The sequence below is a fragment of the Oncorhynchus mykiss genome, unplaced genomic scaffold (genome assembly GCF_013265735.2).
Source record: "Oncorhynchus mykiss isolate Arlee unplaced genomic scaffold, USDA_OmykA_1.1 un_scaffold_189, whole genome shotgun sequence".
In the NCBI taxonomy this organism is placed as follows: domain Eukaryota; kingdom Metazoa; phylum Chordata; class Actinopteri; order Salmoniformes; family Salmonidae; genus Oncorhynchus; species Oncorhynchus mykiss.
The window spans coordinates 204,096-222,009 of record NW_023493675.1 but is presented as its reverse complement, the minus strand read 5'-3'; the positions used below and the strand labels follow the sequence as shown (position 1 = coordinate 222,009).

The 17,914-nt window shown below is 45.4% G+C and overlaps 1 protein-coding gene across 1 annotated transcript; it reads right to left on the bottom strand.

The window, feature by feature from the left end:
• Positions 1–1,119: 1,119 nt before the first annotated feature.
• Positions 1,120–6,909, bottom strand: LOC110511059 (zinc finger protein 883-like). Its single transcript, XM_021592134.2, has 4 exons — positions 6,403–6,909; positions 5,666–5,763; positions 5,356–5,530; positions 1,120–2,923 (listed from the first exon to the last, which is right to left on the bottom strand). The coding sequence occupies exons 1-4, from the start codon at positions 6,638–6,640 to the stop codon at positions 1,434–1,436; spliced, it is 2,001 nt and encodes a 666-aa protein (XP_021447809.1). The 5' UTR covers positions 6,641–6,909; the 3' UTR covers positions 1,120–1,433.
• Positions 6,910–17,914: the final 11,005 nt, after the last annotated feature.

Sequence of the window (17,914 nt, the reverse complement as noted above, 5' to 3'; positions counted from 1 at the left end):
GAACACACTTAATGTGTTGTAGATATGCCTTAGTTTAGCTGGACCCCAGGAAGAGTAGGGGCCTGAGGACACACACTTAATGTGTTGTAGATATGCCTTAGTTTAGCTGGACCCCAGGAAGAGTAGGGGCCTGAGGGAACACACTTAATGTGTTGTAGATATGCTTTAGTTTAGCTGGACCCCAGGAAGAGTAGGGGCCTGAGGACACACACTTAATGTGTTGTAGATATGCCTTAGTTTAGCTGGACCCCAGGAAGAGTAGGGGCCTGAGGACACACACTTAATGTGTTGTAGATATGCCTTAGTTTAGCTGGACCCCAGGAAGAGTAGGGGCCTGAGGACACACACTTAATGTGTTGTAGATATGCCTTAGTTTAGGGAGGAATCCATCATAAATACAAACACAAAGACTTGTGCCACTTACTTACTTATATAATCGTTGACACTTTGCAATAGTGTTACTGGAATTAAAGTCCTACATGTTTTATTACCCAATTAAATTAAACACGGTTAAACACTCCTAAGAATTTGTAAGACTCTTTTTTTTGTGCCTAAAATGGACAGAGACCAAGTCTCGAAATCAATCAGCAGCGTTTATTCTCGAGAGTACTGAACATGAAACATTTTACAACGGGTTATAAACTGAAAATGACGTCATTAGTCTTCGTACCGCCTCTTCTCCACACCGGTACAATGGCTGTATAGTTCTCAAGCCTTCCCACATCGTCTCCTAACCAATTTAGATCATTTATGACCGAGCCAAGGTCTGCCTGTGTAGATAAGCATTCTAGCCAGTCTGACGATAAGTTCATTCATTTCTACCAGTCATTGTTCTAATTCTTGATTATATTTACACACATTATATTCAGTACTAGGATTAAAAGAAAATGTATACATATACAGTAACATAATAGTATTCTGATTGGTACATATACAGTAACATAATAGTATTATGATTAGTACATATACAGCAACATAATAGTATTCTGATTAGTACATATACAGTAACATAATAGTATTCTGATTAGTACATATACAGTAACATAATAGTATTATGATTAGTACATATACAGTAACATAATAGTATTCTGATTAGTACATATACAGTAACATAATAGTATTCTGATTGGTACATATACAGTAACATAATAGTATTCTGATTAGTCAGTCCTGATTGAAATGTATACATAATTAGTCATTATTGATAATAAAAAAATCCCTTAACAAATAGAAAATCATATGATGAACAACAGAGGGTTTATACTTATCAAATCAATCAAAGCTCATCAAAACCAAACAGACCGTTTTAAATATTTAATCTGATATTAGACGTGATCATGTCTCTAAATGAAAAAACAACAAAAGTGAACATTTTTTTCTGGTTTCATACAATTTGATTTCACGTGGCATGAAACAAAAACACAAATGATCAGTCAGAAACACAAGTCAGAACACAGCCTCTCTATTCTCTCATGTGATTTCAGGTCCTCTGGCTGGGAAAATGTCTTTCCACACTGAGAGCAGTGGTATGTCTTCTCCTCCTGTGTATGTATTCTTTCATGCTTATTCAGGTGCCTTAACCAGTTAAATCTCTTTCCACACTGGGAGCAGTGGTAGGTCTTATCCCCGCCTGTGTGTGTCCTGTGATGCACAATCAGGGCTTCTAACTGGGTAAACCGCTTTCCACACAAGGAACATTGGAGTTTTTTTTGTGTGTGTATTCGCTCATGCGATTTCAGAGTGCTTAACCTCAGAAAACTCTTTCCACAATGAGAACATGTGTTTGACTTCTCTCCAGAGTGCATTTGCATATGACCTTTGAGGCCCGTTAAAAGCCTAAAACTCATTCCACACTGAGAACAGTGGTAAGGCTTTTCTCCTGTGTGTATTCTCTCGTGTTGTTTCAGCTGTTGCGATTTTCTAAAACTCTTTCCACAGTAGGAACAGTGGTACGGCTTCTCACCTGTGTGTATTCTCTCATGCATTTTCAAGGTTTTTGACTCTGAAAAGGCAATTCCACATTTGGAGCAGCGATAAGGCTTCTCTCCAGAGTGTATTCGCTTATGACTTTTCAGACTCCCTAACTGAGTAAAACTCTTTCCACACTGGGAACAGTGGTACGGCTTTTCCCCTGTGTGTATTCTCTCGTGTAATTTCAGTTCCCCTCGTCGGGAAAATGTCTTTACACACTGAGAGCATTGGAATGGTTTTTCCCCTGTGTGTATTCTCTCATGCATTTTCAAGATGTTTAACCTTGTAAAACTCTTTCCACACTGGGAACAGTGGTACGGCCTTTCCCCTGTGTGTATTCTCTCGTGTAATTTCAGGTCCCCTGGTCGGGAAAATGTCTTTACACACTGAGAGCATTGGAATGGTTTTCCCCATGTGTGTATTCTCTTATGAACTTTAAGTTCTGTTGACGCAACATATCTCTTACCACACTGAGAGCATTGGAATGGTTTTTCCCCTGTGTGTCGTCTCTCATGCATTTTCAAGACTTTTAAACTTGTAAAACTCTTTCCACACTGGGAACAGTGATACGGCTTTTCCCCTGTGTGTATTCTCTCATGTGATTTCAGGTCCCCTGGCCGGGAAAATGTCTTTACACACTGGGAGCATTGGAATGGTTTTTCCCCTGTGTGTATTATCTTATGAACTTTCAGTTCTGTTGACTCAAAAAATCTCTTACCACACTGAGAGCATTGGTAAGGCTTATCTCCTGTGTGTCGTCTCTCATGCGATTTTAGCCTACATAAATGAGTAAAACTCTTTGCACAGTGAGAGCAGTTGTAAGACTTCTCTGCGTGTGTTCTCTTGTGGTTTTTAAGATTTCCTAAATGGTTAAAACTCTTTCCACACTGGGAACAGTGGTGTCGTCTCACTGGTTCAGACGTCTCTGGTTCCTCTGAGTCGGGTCTCTCTTCTGCCAAAGATAAAAAGAGTGGTTAAAACAGGGAGACCTGAATGAAATCTCCACATACATTTTAGTCATTTATCAGACCCTCTTATCCAGAGAGACTTACAGGCAAGTGCTCTTCCTCACTACGTGTCATCCTTCTACAGTAGAATGTCCATACAGGGGAATTCCTCACTACGTGTCATCCTTCTACAGTAGAATGTCCATACAGGGGGATTCCTCACTACGTGTCATCCTTCTACAGTAGAATGTCCATACAGGGGGATTCCTCAATTTGTGTCATCCTTCTACAGTAGAATGTCCATACAGGGGAAATCCTCACTACGTGTCATCCTTCTACAGTAGAATGTCCATAAAGGGGAATTCCTCACTACGTGTCATCCTTCTACAGTAGAATGTCCATACAGGGGGATTCCTCACTACGTGTCATCCTTCTACAGTAGAATGTCCATACAGGGGGATTCCTCACTACGTGTCATCCTTCTACAGTAGAATGTCCATACAGGGGGATTCCTCACTACGTGTCATCCTTCTACAGTAGAATGTCCATACAGGGGGATTCCTCACTACGTGTCATCCATCTACAGTACAGGGGGATTCTACAGTTTAGCTGGACCCCAGGAAGAGTAGGGGCCTGAGGGAACACACTTAATGTGTTGTAGATATGCCTTAGTTTAGCTGGACCCCAGGAAGAGTAGGGGCCTGAGGGAACACACTTAATGTGTTGTAGATATGCCTTAGTTTAGCTGGACCCCAGGAAGAGTAGGGGCCTGAGGGAACACACTTAATGTGTTGTAGATATGCCTTAGTTTAGCTGGACCCCAGGAAGAGTAGGGGCCTGAGGGAACACACTTAATGTGTTGTAGATATGCTTTAGTTTAGCTGGACCCCAGGAAGAGTAGGGGCCTGAGGACACACACTTAATGTGTTGTAGATATGCCTTAGTTTAGCTGGACCCCAGGAAGAGTAGGGGCCTGAGGGAACACACTTAATGTGTTGTAGATATGCCTTAGTTTAGCTGGACCCCAGGAAGAGTAGGGGCCTGAGGACACACACTTAATGTGTTGTAGATATGCCTTAGTTTAGCTGGACCCCAGGAAGAGTAGGGGCCTGAGGACACACACTTAATGTGTTGTAGATATGCCTTATTTTCGCTGGACCCCAGGAAGAGTAGGGGCCTGAGGGAACACACTTAATGTGTTGTAGATATGCCTTAGTTTAGCTGGACCCCAGGAAGAGTAGGGGCCTGAGGACACACACTTAATGTGTTGTAGATATGCCTTAGTTTAGCTGGACCCCAGGAAGAGTAGGGGCCTGAGGACACACACTTAATGTGTTGTAGATATGCCTTAGTTTAGCTGGACCCCAGGAAGAGTAGGGGCCTGAGGACACACACTTAATGTGTTGTAGATATGCCTTAGTTTAGCCTGACCCCAGGAAGAGTAGGGGCCTGAGGGAACACACTTAATGTACAGCCTGGAATCGAACCAGGGTCTGTAGTGACGCCTCTAGCACGGAGATGCAGTGCCTTCGACCGCTGTGCCACTCAGGAGCCCAAGCAATGGTGCAATATTTGAAAAATGTTGGAGTTCAGGCTTTATTTGACCTGATCAATTAGGAAATTACATTCATTTGACCATTACAGAGGAGGCCAAGTCTGGCTGATAGAAACGGGCTTAGAGAGCTTTCATTACAGAGGAGGCCAAGTCTGGCTGATAGAGCTTTCATTACAGAGGAGGCCAAGTCTGGCTGATAGAGCTTTCATTACAGAGGAGGCCAAGTCTGGCTGATAGAAACGGGCTTAGAGAGCTTCCATTACAGAGGAGGCCAAGTCTGGCTGATAGAAAAGGCTTAGAGAGCTTTCATTACAGCTTTCATTACAGAGGAGGCCAAGTCTGGCTGATAGAAACGGCTTAGAGAGCTTTCATTACAGAGGAGGCCAAGTCTGGCTGATAGAAACGGCTTAGAGAGCGTTCATTACAGAGGAGGCCAAAGAGTTTTGTCCATGTTTTTAACACTCACAGCTGTCCCCGATCGAAGTTCTGAAGATGAGATGTTAATGAAGCAATACAGACCAACTTGAAGGGTCTTGAGTTTAGCTTGTATGTTCTACAGTCTTGTAAAGACAGGGGGGGTTGACTGGGACAGACAATGTAACATCCATAATGTTTTGAGAAAAAGTTTTTGTAAAACATGAACCTTACATTGGATCATCTTGAAACTTTCTCTCTAAAACTAACTTTCATCAAGGATTTATATGGTCAATTGGTTCCTCTCTTTTCATTGGCAGAATCCTTTTTCAGTGTTATGATATTCATAACATCCATATCCACCAGTCTATCTTCCTGTCAACAAACAGAACTCTGCTGGTTGTCCTGGTAACAGATACCAGTGTGGCAGATCTATTGTATTTGTTCAAACTAAACTACAGCACTTACTTTGATGAGTCAAATCTGATCCTTTCATCTCTTCTCCTCTCACAGTTCCACTCAGCCCCGTTGTTTTCCTGCAGTCCACCAGCAGCACAGACAACCTCTTTATACCCAGCAGTAAGGTGCTACCGGGAGAGGAACGACACGGGGACTGCGGCAGGGAGGAAGGGCTAGCGTTGTCCTGGTAATCATAAAGAGGGGACACAAACACATACCATTATGGATGCTGATGTCACTGTTGACATAAAGTGCTTTACAGAAACCCAGCCCAGAGCCCGATAGAGCAAGCTGTATGCTAGACCAGACCAAGCTGTACCATCTGGTGTTCTGATCTGGAGAGACTCTTCTCTGCCTCGTCAGCATCAGGATGTTGTTGAGGCTCCACAGAGGATCCACCATAGTCATGTCTCTCTCCTGTGTAAATGAGAACATCAAACAGATGGTAAACATATGATCTACTATTGCAATCAGAGTCTTACAAGAGGCATGAATATGTCTAAACAGAGCCAGAATGTCCACTTTCATCTTGATGCACTTTAATTTACGATGCAAATGTAAAAGGGTCGTTCCACTAAATGGGTGCATTTTTCGTCCACTTCGATATTTTAAGTATGAATTACGCACCAATATTGAATTTTAAAAGCCTGTTATATTAGATGAGGTGCACTTTAATGTAGGCCACATGGAGAATTCAATACATCTCATTGAAAAGTCCCCAAAATATATGAACCAATGGTAGATCGAAACTAACAATTCCTACAGTACTGAACAACATATTCAAGCGTAGAACTTCAGTAGAATGCCACTTAAAAACCCCACATGAGCAGAACGACCGAGTTTCACCTTGTCCGCGCAGGGATTTGAGTTGCAACGCTCTAACCACTAGACTACCTGCCACCCCGATATATGTGCCACTGCCAGATTGCCCCTTCAACAATTCCTACAGTACTGAACAACATATTCAAGTGTAGAACTTCAGTATAATGCCCCTTTAAAACCACACATTTGTTCAACAACTGCAGTTTGTGTCCCTATTTTTAAGACAATACTCACTGGTGTTAACAGGATCTTCAGTCTCCTCCTCATCCTCCTCTTTAATTGAGATAGCCTCCTCTTCGTCTTTTACTCCAAAAGGTTCTTTCTCTTCTTTCACTGTAATATCCACCTCTTCTTCTTCTAATGTGACAGTCTCCTCTTCTTCCTTTTTTATTCTTAAAGCTTCTTCCTCTTCTTCTTTTACGATGATGATCAGCGCTAGAGCTTCTTTCTCCGAATAGCTTAGTGAGCACATGGTCGCGATGTTAGCTAGCTAGATAGTTAGCATTAGCGTTTAGCCTAGTGCAGTAACGTTAACAATTGAACACATTAGCCAATTTCATTTAACAAGCAAATAACTTCTTTTTTTTCAACTAGTCAATACGTAAAACAGAATGATGTTTAAAAACACTGACATTAATATAAACAAGACTGGTTTAATGTGCGCTACCGAAGTGGTTGAATCAGTAGTCTTTTACTGCCGTTGAAGCTTTCCGTCCACTAGATTATACGTCACGCAAGAAACATCACCCGAAAGCCTTCCATCGCCATCTGCTGACTGGCGTGGGTAACGCAGATTGGTAAAAATCTCCCTTCCATCGTTTTATTCTGGCAAACAATGTCATAAGAAGTAATTTAAAAACAACCAGATGTTGTGTTCTCTTTTACTTCATACAGCTAATGCTTTCCTCCCGGGCTGACCTTCCCATTGGGCAACAAATTGTCGATGGCCACATTAAAAAAATATAAAAAAATGGGCCAAGACACATGGCTAACAACACATAATGGTGGTGGCTGGTAGCCTAGTGATTAGAGCATTGGCCTAGTAACCGAATCCCTGAGCTGACAAGGTAAAAATGTGTCATTCTGCCCCTGAACAGGCAGTTAACCCACTGTTCCTAGGCTGTCAATGAAAATAATAGTTTATTCTTAACTGACTTGCCTAGTTAAAGGTAAAGTAATTCTGCCCAAAAACAATGAAAACGTCTCTCAACCAGTGGCATATTTAGGTGAGTCTTGGTGCCCACTTTGTAAAAGGCAACATGGACAGATAGGACTCTACCTGTGTCGAGCACATGCCCCTTTACCCTTCCTGTCTCTAAAGTGCCTCTCTATTGGCCCAGCGTCGTTCGTGGTTAGGGGAAGGTTTGGCCCAGTGTGGTTAGGGGAGGGTTTGGCCCAGCGTGGTTAGGGGAGGGTTTGGCCCAGCGTGGTTAGGGGAGGGTTTGGCCCAGCGTGGTTAGGGGAGGGTTTGGCCCAGCGTGGTTAACGGAGGGTTTGGCCCAGCGTGGTTAGGGGAGGGTTTGGCCCAGCGTGGTTAGGGGAGGGTTTGACCCAGCGTGGTTAGGGGAGGGTTTGACCCAGCGTGGTTAGGGGAGGGTTTGGCCCAGCGTGGTTAGGGGAGGGTTTGGCCCAGCGTGGTTAGGGGAGGGTTTGGCCCAGCGTGGTTAGGGGAGGGTTTGGCCCAGCGTGGTTAGGGGAGGGTTTGGCCCAGCATGGTTAGGCCCAACGTGGTTAGGGGAGGGTTTGGCCCAGCGTGGTTAGGGGAGGGTTTGGCCCAGCGTGGTTAGGGAAGGGTTTGGCCCAGCGTGGTTAGGGGAGGGTTTGGCCTCAGCGTGGTTAGAGGAGGGTTTGGCCCAGCGTGGTTAGGGGAGGGTTTGGCCCAGTGTGGTTAGGGGAGGGTTTGGCCCAGCGTGGTTAGGGGAGGGTTTGGCCCAGCGTGGTTAGGGGAGGGCTTGGCCCAGCGTGGTTAGGGGAGGGTTTGGCCCAGTGTGGTTAGGGGAGGGTTTGGCCCAGCGTGGTTAACGGAGGGTTTGGCCGGCACGTCCTTGTCCCATCGCGCTCTAGTAACTCCTTGTGGCGGGTCGGGCCAATGCACGCTGACTTCTGTCGCCAGCTGTACCAATGTGTCGGAGGAAACACATACAGCTGGCGACAGAAGTCAGCGTGCATTGGCCCGACCCGCTTCCGGGTTAAGCGAGCAGTTTGTCAAGAAGCAGTGTGGCTTGGCGGGGTCGTGTTTCGGAGGACGCAGGACTCTCGACCTTCGCCTCTTCTGAGTCCGTATGGGAGTGGCAGCGTTGGGACAAGACTGTAACTACCAATTGTAGAGAAAAAGGGGCCTTTGTAGCAAAAGATCAGTGTTGTTAAACTCTGGATGTCTTGATGTCATTGTATGTTTTTAAACTGTGGGCGTCAGTGGGCCTGAAATATTTATTTATACATTTTTTATTTAACCTTTGTTTAACTAGGGAAGTCAGTTAAGAACAAATTCTTATTTACAATGACAGCCTCCCGGGAAACAGTGGGTTAACTGCCTTGCTCAGGGGCAGAACAAGTCGCCTGGATTGACTTGAGATGTTGCCTGTTTTAGTGGTTCCATTCTCCATCAGTAGAACAGCAATCTACTAGGGTGAAGATCTCAGGTGTTTCCTTGATTTCCCAGCATCCTCTCTTTCCATCTTCTCTGGTCATATAGGAGAAGAAGATCATCTCAGATCTCCTCCAATGAGGAGTTGTACCTACAATGTTGTAGGTCTATACTGCTCCTACATGGTGTAACAATACATCATGTATATAATGAACAGACTAGGTCTATACTGCTCCTACATGGTGTAACAATACATCATGTATATAATGAACAGACCAGGTCTATACTGCTCCTACATGGTGTAACAATACATCATGTAGATGTATATAATGAACAGACTAGGTCTATACTGCTCCTACATGGTGTAACAATACATCATGTAGATGTATATAATGAACAGACTAGGTCTATACTGCTCCTACATGGTGTAACAATACATAGATGAAAAATGAACATCCACTAGTAGCTAACACAAAATATGATTTGAATCCAGAAAAATGTGTTGCATTCATCAAATCCTTTTTGAAAATCAACAGTGTTTTCTCTGACATGGTGGAATAACGGAACTCTCAAGACAACTGGGAACTCTGGGAAAAAAAACAAGGTCAAATCACGATGTCAGTGATCTTCAGGTTGGAAAGTTGGGGGTCTATACACACATGTACACATGGATTTAGTGTTGTAGATATGTGGTAGTAGAGTAGAGGCCTGAGGACACACAATATGTTGTAGATATGTGGTAGTAGAGTAGAGGCCTGAGGGCACACAATATGTTGTAGATATGTGGTAGTAGAGTAGAGGCCTGAGGACACACAATATGTTGTAGATATGTGGTAGTAGAGTAGAGGCCTGAGGGCACACAATATGTTGTAGATATGTGGTAGTGGAGTAGAGGCCTGAGGACACACAATATGTTGTAGATATGTGGTAGTAGAGTAGAGGCCTGAGGGCACACAATATGTTGTAGATATGTGGTAGTAGAGTAGAGGCCTGAGGACACACAATATGTTGTAGATATGTGGTAGTAGAGTAGAGGCCTGAGGGCACACAATATGTTGTAGATATGTGGTAGTGGAGTAGAGGCCTGAGGACACACAATATGTTGTAGATATGTGGTAGTAGAGTAGAGGCCTGAGGACACACAATATGTTGTAGATATGTGGTAGTGGAGTAGAGGCCTGAGGACACACAATATGTTGTAGATATGTGGTAGTAGAGTAGAGGCCTGAGGGAACACAATATGTTGTAGATATGTGGTAGTAGAGTAGAGGCCTGAGGACACACAATATGTTGTAGATATGTGGTAGTAGAGTAGAGGCCTGAGGGAAGACACTTAATATGTTGTAGATATGTGGTAGTAGAGTAGAGGCCTGAGGACACACAATATGTTGTAGATATGTGGTAGTAGAGTAGAGGCCTGAGGGAAGACACTTAATATGTTGTAGATATGTGATAGTAGAGTAGAGGCCTGAGGGCACACAATATGTTGTAGATATGTGGTAGTAGAGTAGATGCCTGAGGACACACACTATGTTGTAGATATGTGATAGTAGAGTAGAGGCCTGAGGGAAGACACTTAATATGTTGTAGATATGTGATAGTAGAGTAGAGGCCTGAGGGCACACAATATGTTGTAGATATGTGGTAGTAGAGTAGAGGCCTGAGGGAACACACTATGTTGTAGATATGTGGTAGTAGAGTAGAGGCCTGAGGGAAGACACTTAATATGTTGTAGATATGTGATAGTAGAGTAGAGGCCTGAGGGCACACAATATGTTGTAGATATGTGGTAGTAGAGTAGATGCCTGAGGACACACACTATGTTGTAGATATGTGGTAGTAGAGTAGAGGCCTGAGGGAACACAATATGTTGTAGATATGTGGTAGTAGAGTAGAGGCCTGAGGACACACAATATGTTGTAGATATGTGGTAGTAGAGTAGAGGCCTGAGGGAACACACTATGTTGTAGATATGTGGTAGTAGAGTAGAGGCCTGAGGGAAGACACTTAATATGTTGTAGATATGTGGTAGTAGAGTAGAGGCCTGAGGGCACACAATATGTTGTAGATATGTGGTAGTAGAGTAGAGGCCTGAGGACACACAATATGTTGTAGATATGTGGTAGTAGAGTAGAGGCCTGAGGACACACAATATGTTGTAGATATGTGGTAGTAGAGTAGAGGCCTGAGGACACACAATATGTTGTAGATATGTGGTAGTAGAGTAGAGGCCTGAGGGAACACACTATGTTGTAGATATGTGGTAGTAGAGTAGAGGCCTGAGGGAAGACACTTAATATGTTGTAGATATGTGGTAGTAGAGTAGAGGCCTGAGGGAAGACACTTAATATGTTGTAGATATGTGGTAGTAGAGTAGAGGCCTGAGGGCACACAATATGTTGTAGATATGTGGTAGTAGAGTAGAGGCCTGAGGACACACAATATGTTGTAGATATGTGGTAGTAGAGTAGAGGCCTGAGGACACACAATATGTTGTAGATATGTGGTAGTAGAGTAGAGGCCTGAGGACACACAATATGTTGTAGATATGTGGTAGTAGAGTAGAGGCCTGAGGACACACAATCTGTTGTAGATATGTGGTAGTAGAGTAGAGGCCTGAGGACACACAATATGTTGTAGATATGTGGTAGTAGAGTAGAGGCCTGAGGACACACAATATGTTGTAGATATGTGGTAGTAGAGTAGAGGCCTGAGGACACACACTTAATGTGTTGTGAAATCTGTTTTGAATGTTTTGTAATGTTTTTAAAATGTTTAACTGCCTTAGTTTAGCTGGACCCCAGGAAGAGTAGGGGCCTGAGGGAACACACTTAATGTGTTGTAGATATGCCTTAGTTTAGCTGGACCCCAGGAAGAGTAGGGGCCTGAGGGAACACACTTAATGTGTTGTAGATATGCCTTAGTTTAGCTGGACCCCAGGAAGAGTAGGGGCCTGAGGACACACACTTAATGTGTTGTAGATATGCCTTAGTTTAGCTGGACCCCAGGAAGAGTAGGGGCCTGAGGACACACACTTAATGTGTTGTAGATATGCCTTAGTTTAGCTGGACCCCAGGAAGAGTAGGGGCCTGAGGACACACACTTAATGTGTTGTAGATATGCCTTAGTTTAGCCTGACCCCAGGAAGAGTAGGGGCCTGAGGACACACACTTAATGTGTTGTAGATATGCCTTAGTTTAGCTGGACCCCAGGAAGAGTAGGGGCCTGAGGGAACACACTTAATGTGTTGTAGATATGCCTTAGTTTAGCTGGACCCCAGGAAGAGTAGGGGCCTGAGGACACACACTTAATGTGTTGTAGATATGCCTTAGTTTAGCTGGACCCCAGGAAGAGTAGGGGCCTGAGGGAACACACTTAATGTGTTGTAGATATGCCTTAGTTTAGCTGGACCCCAGGAAGAGTAGGGGCCTGAGGACACACACTTAATGTGTTGTAGATATGCCTTAGTTTAGCTGGACCCCAGGAAGAGTAGGGGCCTGAGGGAACACACTTAATGTGTTGTAGATATGCCTTAGTTTAGCTGGACCCCAGGAAGAGTAGGGGCCTGAGGACACACACTTAATGTGTTGCAGATATGCCTTAGTTTAGCTGGACCCCAGGAAGAGTAGGGGCCTGAGGGAACACACTTAATGTGTTGTAGATATGCCTTAGTTTAGCTGGACCCCAGGAAGAGTAGGGGCCTGAGGGAACACACTTAATGTGTTGTAGATATGCCTTAGTTTAGCTGGACCCCAGGAAGAGTAGGGGCCTGAGGACACACACTTAATGTGTTGTAGATATGCCTTAGTTTAGCTGGACCCCAGGAAGAGTAGGGGCCTGAGGACACACACTTAATGTGTTGTAGATATGCCTTAGTTTAGCCTGACCCCAGGAAGAGTAGGGGCCTGAGGACACACACTTAATGTGTTGTAGATATGCCTTAGTTTAGCTGGACCCCAGGAAGAGTAGGGGCCTGAGGGAACACACTTAATGTGTTGTAGATATGCCTTAGTTTAGCTGGACCCCAGGAAGAGTAGGGGCCTGAGGACACACACTTAATGTGTTGTAGATATGCCTTAGTTTAGCTGGACCCCAGGAAGAGTAGGGGCCTGAGGGAACACACTTAATGTGTTGTAGATATGCCTTAGTTTAGCTGGACCCCAGGAAGAGTAGGGGCCTGAGGACACACACTTAATGTGTTGTAGATATGCCTTAGTTTAGCTGGACCCCAGGAAGAGTAGGGGCCTGAGGGAACACACTTAATGTGTTGTAGATATGCCTTAGTTTAGCTGGACCCCAGGAAGAGTAGGGGCCTGAGGACACACACTTAATGTGTTGCAGATATGCCTTAGTTTAGCTGGACCCCAGGAAGAGTAGGGGCCTGAGGGAACACACTTAATGTGTTGTAGATATGCCTTAGTTTAGCTGGACCCCAGGAAGAGTAGGGGCCTGAGGGAACACACTTAATGTGTTGTAGATATGCCTTAGTTTAGCTGGACCCCAGGAAGAGTAGGGGCCTGAGGACACACACTTAATGTGTTGTAGATATGCCTTAGTTTAGCTGGACCCCAGGAAGAGTAGGGGCCTGAGGGAACACACTTAATGTGTTGTAGATATGCCTTAGTTTAGCTGGACCCCAGGAAGAGTAGGGGCCTGAGGACACACACTTAATGTGTTGTAGATATGCCTTAGTTTAGCTGGACCCCAGGAAGAGTAGGGGCCTGAGGGAACACACTTAATGTGTTGTAGATATGCCTTAGTTTAGCTGGACCCCAGGAAGAGTAGGGGCCTGAGGACACACACTTAATGTGTTGCAGATATGCCTTAGTTTAGCTGGACCCCAGGAAGAGTAGGGGCCTGAGGACACACACTTAATGTGTTGTAGATATGCCTTAGTTTAGCTGGACCCCAGGAAGAGTAGGGGCCTGAGGACACACACTTAATGTGTTGTAGATATGCCTTAGTTTAGCTGGACCCCAGGAAGAGTAGGGGCCTGAAGACACACACTTAATGTGTTGTAGATATGCCTTAGTTTAGCTGGACCCCAGGAAGAGTAGGGGCCTGAGGACACACACTTAATGTGTTGTAGATATGCCTTAGTTTAGCTGGACCCCAGGAAGAGTAGGGGCCTGAGGGAACACACTTAATGTGTTGTAGATATGCCTTAGTTTAGCTGGACCCCAGGAAGAGTAGGGGCCTGAGGACACACACTTAATGTGTTGTAGATATGCCTTAGTTTAGCTGGACCCCAGGAAGAGTAGGGGCCTGAGGACACACACTTAATGTGTTGTAGATATGCCTTAGTTTAGCTGGACCCCAGGAAGAGTAGGGGCCTGAGGACACACACTTAATGTGTTGTAGATATGCCTTAGTTTAGCTGGACCCCAGGAAGAGTAGGGGCCTGAGGACACACACTTAATGTGTTGTAGATATGCCTTAGTTTAGCCTGACCCCAGGAAGAGTAGGGGCCTGAGGACACACACTTAATGTGTTGTAGATATGCCTTAGTTTAGCTGGACCCCAGGAAGAGTAGGGGCCTGAGGGAACACACTTAATGTGTTGTAGATATGCCTTAGTTTAGCTGGACCCCAGGAAGAGTAGGGGCCTGAGGACACACACTTAATGTGTTGCAGATATGCCTTAGTTTAGCTGGACCCCAGGAAGAGTAGGGGCCTGAGGACACACACTTAATGTGTTGTAGATATGCCTTAGTTTAGCTGGACCCCAGGAAGAGTAGGGGCCTGAGGACACACACTTAATGTGTTGTAGATATGCCTTAGTTTAGCTGGACCCCAGGAAGAGTAGGGGCCTGAAGACACACACTTAATGTGTTGTAGATATGCCTTAGTTTAGCTGGACCCCAGGAAGAGTAGGGGCCTGAGGACACACACTTAATGTGTTGTAGATATGCCTTAGTTTAGCTGGACCCCAGGAAGAGTAGGGGCCTGAGGGAACACACTTAATGTGTTGTAGATATGCCTTAGTTTAGCTGGACCCCAGGAAGAGTAGGGGCCTGAGGACACACACTTAATGTGTTGTAGATATGCCTTAGTTTAGCTGGACCCCAGGAAGAGTAGGGGCCTGAGGACACACACTTAATGTGTTGTAGATATGCCTTAGTTTAGCTGGACCCCAGGAAGAGTAGGGGCCTGAGGACACACACTTAATGTGTTGTAGATATGCCTTAGTTTAGCCTGACCCCAGGAAGAGTAGGGGCCTGAGGACACACACTTAATGTGTTGTAGATATGCCTTAGTTTAGCTGGACCCCAGGAAGAGTAGGGGCCTGAGGGAACACACTTAATGTGTTGTAGATATGCCTTAGTTTAGCTGGACCCCAGGAAGAGTAGGGGCCTGAGGACACACACTTAATGTGTTGTAGATATGCCTTAGTTTAGCTGGACCCCAGGAAGAGTAGGGGCCTGAGGGAACACACTTAATGTGTTGTAGATATGCCTTAGTTTAGCTGGACCCCAGGAAGAGTAGGGGCCTGAGGACACACACTTAATGTGTTGTAGATATGCCTTAGTTTAGCTGGACCCCAGGAAGAGTAGGGGCCTGAGGGAACACACTTAATGTGTTGTAGATATGCCTTAGTTTAGCTGGACCCCAGGAAGAGTAGGGGCCTGAGGACACACACTTAATGTGTTGCAGATATGCCTTAGTTTAGCTGGACCCCAGGAAGAGTAGGGGCCTGAGGGAACACACTTAATGTGTTGTAGATATGCCTTAGTTTAGCTGGACCCCAGGAAGAGTAGGGGCCTGAGGGAACACACTTAATGTGTTGTAGATATGCCTTAGTTTAGCTGGACCCCAGGAAGAGTAGGGGCCTGAGGACACACACTTAATGTGTTGTAGATATGCCTTAGTTTAGCTGGACCCCAGGAAGAGTAGGGGCCTGAGGACACACACTTAATGTGTTGTAGATATGCCTTAGTTTAGCCTGACCCCAGGAAGAGTAGGGGCCTGAGGACACACACTTAATGTGTTGTAGATATGCCTTAGTTTAGCTGGACCCCAGGAAGAGTAGGGGCCTGAGGGAACACACTTAATGTGTTGTAGATATGCCTTAGTTTAGCTGGACCCCAGGAAGAGTAGGGGCCTGAGGACACACACTTAATGTGTTGTAGATATGCCTTAGTTTAGCTGGACCCCAGGAAGAGTAGGGGCCTGAGGGAACACACTTAATGTGTTGTAGATATGCCTTAGTTTAGCTGGACCCCAGGAAGAGTAGGGGCCTGAGGACACACACTTAATGTGTTGTAGATATGCCTTAGTTTAGCTGGACCCCAGGAAGAGTAGGGGCCTGAGGGAACACACTTAATGTGTTGTAGATATGCCTTAGTTTAGCTGGACCCCAGGAAGAGTAGGGGCCTGAGGACACACACTTAATGTGTTGCAGATATGCCTTAGTTTAGCTGGACCCCAGGAAGAGTAGGGGCCTGAGGGAACACACTTAATGTGTTGTAGATATGCCTTAGTTTAGCTGGACCCCAGGAAGAGTAGGGGCCTGAGGGAACACACTTAATGTGTTGTAGATATGCCTTAGTTTAGCTGGACCCCAGGAAGAGTAGGGGCCTGAGGACACACACTTAATGTGTTGTAGATATGCCTTAGTTTAGCTGGACCCCAGGAAGAGTAGGGGCCTGAGGGAACACACTTAATGTGTTGTAGATATGCCTTAGTTTAGCTGGACCCCAGGAAGAGTAGGGGCCTGAGGACACACACTTAATGTGTTGTAGATATGCCTTAGTTTAGCTGGACCCCAGGAAGAGTAGGGGCCTGAGGGAACACACTTAATGTGTTGTAGATATGCCTTAGTTTAGCTGGACCCCAGGAAGAGTAGGGGCCTGAGGACACACACTTAATGTGTTGCAGATATGCCTTAGTTTAGCTGGACCCCAGGAAGAGTAGGGGCCTGAGGACACACACTTAATGTGTTGTAGATATGCCTTAGTTTAGCTGGACCCCAGGAAGAGTAGGGGCCTGAGGACACACACTTAATGTGTTGTAGATATGCCTTAGTTTAGCTGGACCCCAGGAAGAGTAGGGGCCTGAAGACACACACTTAATGTGTTGTAGATATGCCTTAGTTTAGCTGGACCCCAGGAAGAGTAGGGGCCTGAGGACACACACTTAATGTGTTGTAGATATGCCTTAGTTTAGCTGGACCCCAGGAAGAGTAGGGGCCTGAGGGAACACACTTAATGTGTTGTAGATATGCCTTAGTTTAGCTGGACCCCAGGAAGAGTAGGGGCCTGAGGACACACACTTAATGTGTTGTAGATATGCCTTAGTTTAGCTGGACCCCAGGAAGAGTAGGGGCCTGAGGACACACACTTAATGTGTTGTAGATATGCCTTAGTTTAGCTGGACCCCAGGAAGAGTAGGGGCCTGAGGACACACACTTAATGTGTTGTAGATATGCCTTAGTTTAGCTGGACCCCAGGAAGAGTAGGGGCCTGAGGACACACACTTAATGTGTTGTAGATATGCCTTAGTTTAGCCTGACCCCAGGAAGAGTAGGGGCCTGAGGACACACACTTAATGTGTTGTAGATATGCCTTAGTTTAGCTGGACCCCAGGAAGAGTAGGGGCCTGAGGGAACACACTTAATGTGTTGTAGATATGCCTTAGTTTAGCTGGACCCCAGGAAGAGTAGGGGCCTGAGGACACACACTTAATGTGTTGCAGATATGCCTTAGTTTAGCTGGACCCCAGGAAGAGTAGGGGCCTGAGGACACACACTTAATGTGTTGTAGATATGCCTTAGTTTAGCTGGACCCCAGGAAGAGTAGGGGCCTGAGGACACACACTTAATGTGTTGTAGATATGCCTTAGTTTAGCTGGACCCCAGGAAGAGTAGGGGCCTGAAGACACACACTTAATGTGTTGTAGATATGCCTTAGTTTAGCTGGACCCCAGGAAGAGTAGGGGCCTGAGGACACACACTTAATGTGTTGTAGATATGCCTTAGTTTAGCTGGACCCCAGGAAGAGTAGGGGCCTGAGGGAACACACTTAATGTGTTGTAGATATGCCTTAGTTTAGCTGGACCCCAGGAAGAGTAGGGGCCTGAGGACACACACTTAATGTGTTGTAGATATGCCTTAGTTTAGCTGGACCCCAGGAAGAGTAGGGGCCTGAGGACACACACTTAA

What these genes read in the sequence shown, in the direction of transcription:
- LOC110511059 (XM_021592134.2), bottom strand. Translation starts at nt 6,640, where the DNA reads ATGTGCTCACTAAGCTATTCGGAGAAAGAAGCTCTAGCGCTGATCATC. An exon ending in CCAGATCAGAACACCAGATG is followed by an intron (nt 5,531 to 5,665) that starts GTACAGCTTGGT and finishes TATGATTACCAG; the next exon opens with GACAACGCTAGCCCTTCCTC. An exon ending in ATCAGATTTGACTCATCAAA is followed by an intron (nt 2,924 to 5,355) that starts GTAAGTGCTGTA and finishes TATCTTTGGCAG; the next exon opens with AAGAGAGACCCGACTCAGAG.